Source organism: Elaeis guineensis, chromosome 14 (genome assembly GCF_000442705.2).
Source record: "Elaeis guineensis isolate ETL-2024a chromosome 14, EG11, whole genome shotgun sequence".
Lineage (NCBI taxonomy): Eukaryota > Viridiplantae > Streptophyta > Magnoliopsida > Arecales > Arecaceae > Elaeis > Elaeis guineensis.
In genome coordinates, this window is record NC_026006.2 from 45,615,323 (window position 1) to 45,619,126 (window position 3,804).

At 49.5% G+C, this 3,804-nt stretch overlaps 1 protein-coding gene across 1 annotated transcript; it reads right to left on the reverse strand.

Annotated features, from left to right (window-relative positions):
* Positions 1-1,144: 1,144 nt before the first annotated feature.
* LOC105057853 (protein VAPYRIN-LIKE) lies at positions 1,145-3,072 on the reverse strand. Its single transcript, XM_073248879.1, has one exon. It carries the CDS (start codon positions 2,811-2,813, stop codon positions 1,344-1,346), a length of 1,470 nt encoding a protein of 489 aa, XP_073104980.1. The 5' UTR covers positions 2,814-3,072; the 3' UTR covers positions 1,145-1,343.
* Positions 3,073-3,804: the final 732 nt, after the last annotated feature.

The window sequence follows — 3,804 nt, forward strand, 5'->3', positions numbered from 1 at the left end:
GCAACCTATTTTGATGTGTTTCCACTTTCCAGCAACCCTTTAGTCTTCGCCACTCTGATTCCTCAATTTCATAGGTTTCCTGTTCCCTCAAACACACCTAACTACCAAATATTTCCACTTATTCCCTCAAACACACCTAATTACCATTGACTCATCCAAGAACTTATCTCGGCAGCGAGCGTCACCCTTTGCAGCTGTCTTATAGTAATACCTCTTTGGATCGCATGATATACAAAAGTCCATAAGCAAGTTGGACTGGGCGACCTTTGCTCAAATCTCCTTCCATATTTAGCGATTATTTGGATGTTCAAGGAACATATGCTTCTTCTTTCAAAGATGTTGGTATCGGTTGAAATAATGAATTTATATTTGATCATATGGCTGTTCGATTCTTGAATTGACATTAATCGTTATTGTGAAGATTCTGTAGGTATATATTTAGTTCCAAATCGACTTATGCTAGATAGATCTTGTTTACTTATATAAGATCAAGAAATTGAAATAATATCTTTTAACTAATTTTTTTAGATGAGATCTTAAGTTGTGACAGATGATATTAGAGTGAATCCGACCAACGACGGATATACTAGAGGGTACTACACTACTAGGTAAATTTTAAATATTTATATAGGAACAACAAACCGTAAAAATTAGATCAATTTTGTCATCCTATTTCCAGAAAAATTTTAGCTGTGCTGTTTGTACACTACTACGCCACTATACTACTACACTACACTGAAGTTAGTGATGGTGAACAGTCTCATCTTGTGGTGGTTTGTAAGGAAGAAAAAACAAACATGGTTGCCTGGTAATGTTGGAATGAACAGCATATAGATGAATCCATCCATGAAAGATCTTAAAAGTAGAATTCAAGAAGAAATATTTTGGGATTGTAGTACGAAGATTGCCCGCCGAGTAAGATGGCCGAAATCAAGCTCAAAAAGGTTTAGATAGCACGGAAGAGGATATAGCAGATCTCTGATAACAACGGGCAACAACAGTTGAATTATAGTTGGATTGGGTTTAAGCTATCCAGTCCCATATCTCATTATCACAGCAACTTAGTGGAGCTCAAGAATACGATGGGACTTCTGATCCATCCCAAACCTTCTTCTCTTGGGACAATGCCTGAAAAATTAGTTCAAAAAGAAGAGTAATTTACCCTCAAAATAGTAAACTCCACTCAATTATGCAGGGCAGCATTTGATTTCTAAATTCTCATTGATACAACCTACCCTAATAAATCGATTCCCTACCAGCAAAACCAGTTGAAAATTTGCAATCTGTGTACGTAAGACACAGCACAAAACTATTTACAAACATCACGCAAAATTTACCCATGTTCAAGCTTCAATCACCCTCTTCTTATCAAATGGAGAAAGTGAAGATGCCAGAGAAGCCCTCTCAGCAGCACGAATATTTTTATCCAATGACAACTTGCTGAGAAGGAGATCCAAACCTTGGAATCCCTTCAACCCGGCGCGCGCCCCATGCGCCACCAGGCACAGCGCCACCTCCGCGTGACCCGCCTCCACGGCACACCGTAGCGGCGTGTACCCCTCCTGGTCCACCGCATCCAGCTGCGCTCCGCCGTCGATCAGCGCCCTCACCACCTCGATCCGCCCCTTGAACGCCGCCCGATGCAGCGCCGTCCAGCCGTTCTGGTCCCTCCCGTCCACCGCCGCCCCCCGCGCCAGGCAGCTCCGCACGCAGGCGACGTCGCCGCCGCGCGCCGCCCGGTGGAGCGCGTCGCCCAGTCCGAGTGCGTCGTAGAGTCTGGTGTGGCCCCTGTCGATGGCGAGGTCGAACGGCGTCTTCCGCCCGTCTCTCGTTCGCGCGAGCCGAGCGTCGTAGGCGGACCGGCCGATCAGGAGGTCGGCGACATCCAGGTACCCGCCGGCAGCGGCGCAGTGGAGTGGGGTCCACCCGCGGGAGTCGGCCCGGTCGGGATCGCCACCGCCGGAGGTGATACAGAGGCGGACGGTATCGAGGTTCCCCGCCGCCGCCGCGGCGTGCACGGTCGTCCGGCCGTCCGGTCCAGCGGCGCCAGCCCAGGCCGGATCGCGGCAGGATCCGGCGAGGAGGGAGATGAGATCGGCGCGACCGGAGGCTGCGGCGGCGTGGAAGGGGAGATCGGGGGCGGCGGGTTCGACTCGGGCACCGGCGTCGAGGAGGGCGGCGACGGCATCGGCGCTGCCGGAGGCGATGGCGAGGGCGAGAGCGGAGCAGCGGTCATCCCGGCGGGCGGAGGGGTCGGCGCCGGCAGCGAGGAGGGCGGAGACAAGGCGGGGGTTGCCGGAGGCGGCGGCGGGGAGGAGGAGGGCGGCGAGGTCGGCGGGGGAGCAGGCGGAGGCGGCGCGGGACAAGAAGAAGGCGGCCTCGAGGGAGTCGCAGGATTTGAGGAGAGAGCGGAGGACGTGAGGACCGACGAGGGCGACGGGAAGATCCGCGTCGCGGAAGACGGTGGCGGCGGTGGGTGGGCGGGAGAAGAGGCGGAGGAGGGCGTTGGGGCCGTTGGGCTTGCCGGTGGGGAGGAGGGCGGAGCGGACGAGGAGGGAATCTGGGGGGGAGACGAGCGGAGGGCTGGGGGATGGGAGGAGGACGAGGGAGAAGGCGGCGGAGGAGAGCGGCGGGAGGACGGTGACGGCGGTGGGGAGGATGGAGAAGGCGGCGGGGCGGGTGGTGGAGAGGTGGACGGCGACGGCCATGGTGTGCATGACGTTGGTCACGCGGAAGGTGGCGGAGGAGCACCGCTGCGACGGCCGGAATTCGATCTCGAGCTCCTTGGCGTCCACGCTCACCAGCCGGTCCATATCAGGTCCAGTTTGGTGCGAGAAGGTTTACAATTCCAGGGATGGGGATAGCAATTCTCTCTATCCCACTCAATTCCGTGGTGGTGGCTGCTGAGAGGAGTGGAAGACGGGGGTTGATGGAAGACTAGACTTTAGGTAAGAAGGTGATGGAGATGATTAATGGTGCCAGCAATAACTGTAATGAGGAAATTGTCTATTCTTTAACGTAATATACAAAGCCAACGGGTAAGGGGAAGGAATTGTTTATTCTTTAACATAATATACAACTAGGAGAGATGGAAGGTTTTGGTCTCCTGATAAATTTTTAAATGCTGCGATGCTATTAATGATGTCACTATATGGATTCCTATATTTTTTTATTATTTTATTTTACTTTTTTTCAATCATGTAATTCATGTTATGGAGAAATAAAATGACGGTTGCCTACGTTGGTGGTGGTGGTGCTGAGAGAAGTGGTCAAAGGGGAAAACGGGGAAGTGAGATGGTGCCTAAGCCTGAGCTCCTCATGGTCAAGCATTGTTCGTGTGGCATAAGTTGTGGGTTTGGCCGTTGCGTGTGGAGCTCCTTCACGGCAGGAATTAGTCCAGAAGTGATAGGGACTAAGCTTGGAAGAACTATCTTAAAAAAGAAAATTTTTTTGTACACTATCCATAATGTAAAAAATTAAACTTGAAGCGCACCATTTTATTTTATTGAATCATCTAACCATTGCTTTCCAACACTCATTCAATGTTCGTAGTTTTTTATCTTTTTTTTTTTATGACATTTTATGTAGAAAGTCATAATTTTAATGTAGAATACCATAATATTAACACAACACTGAATGTCATAATTTTTTTTGAAAGAAAAAAAAGTATCTTACTAAAAATTTCAAACATAAAAATAGAATTGCAGATATTAAATGTATATTAAATACGTGTTGGAAAGTGATAACTACGTGTTCCAATCAAACGAGATGATATGCTCCGCATCAAATTTTTTATATCATAAT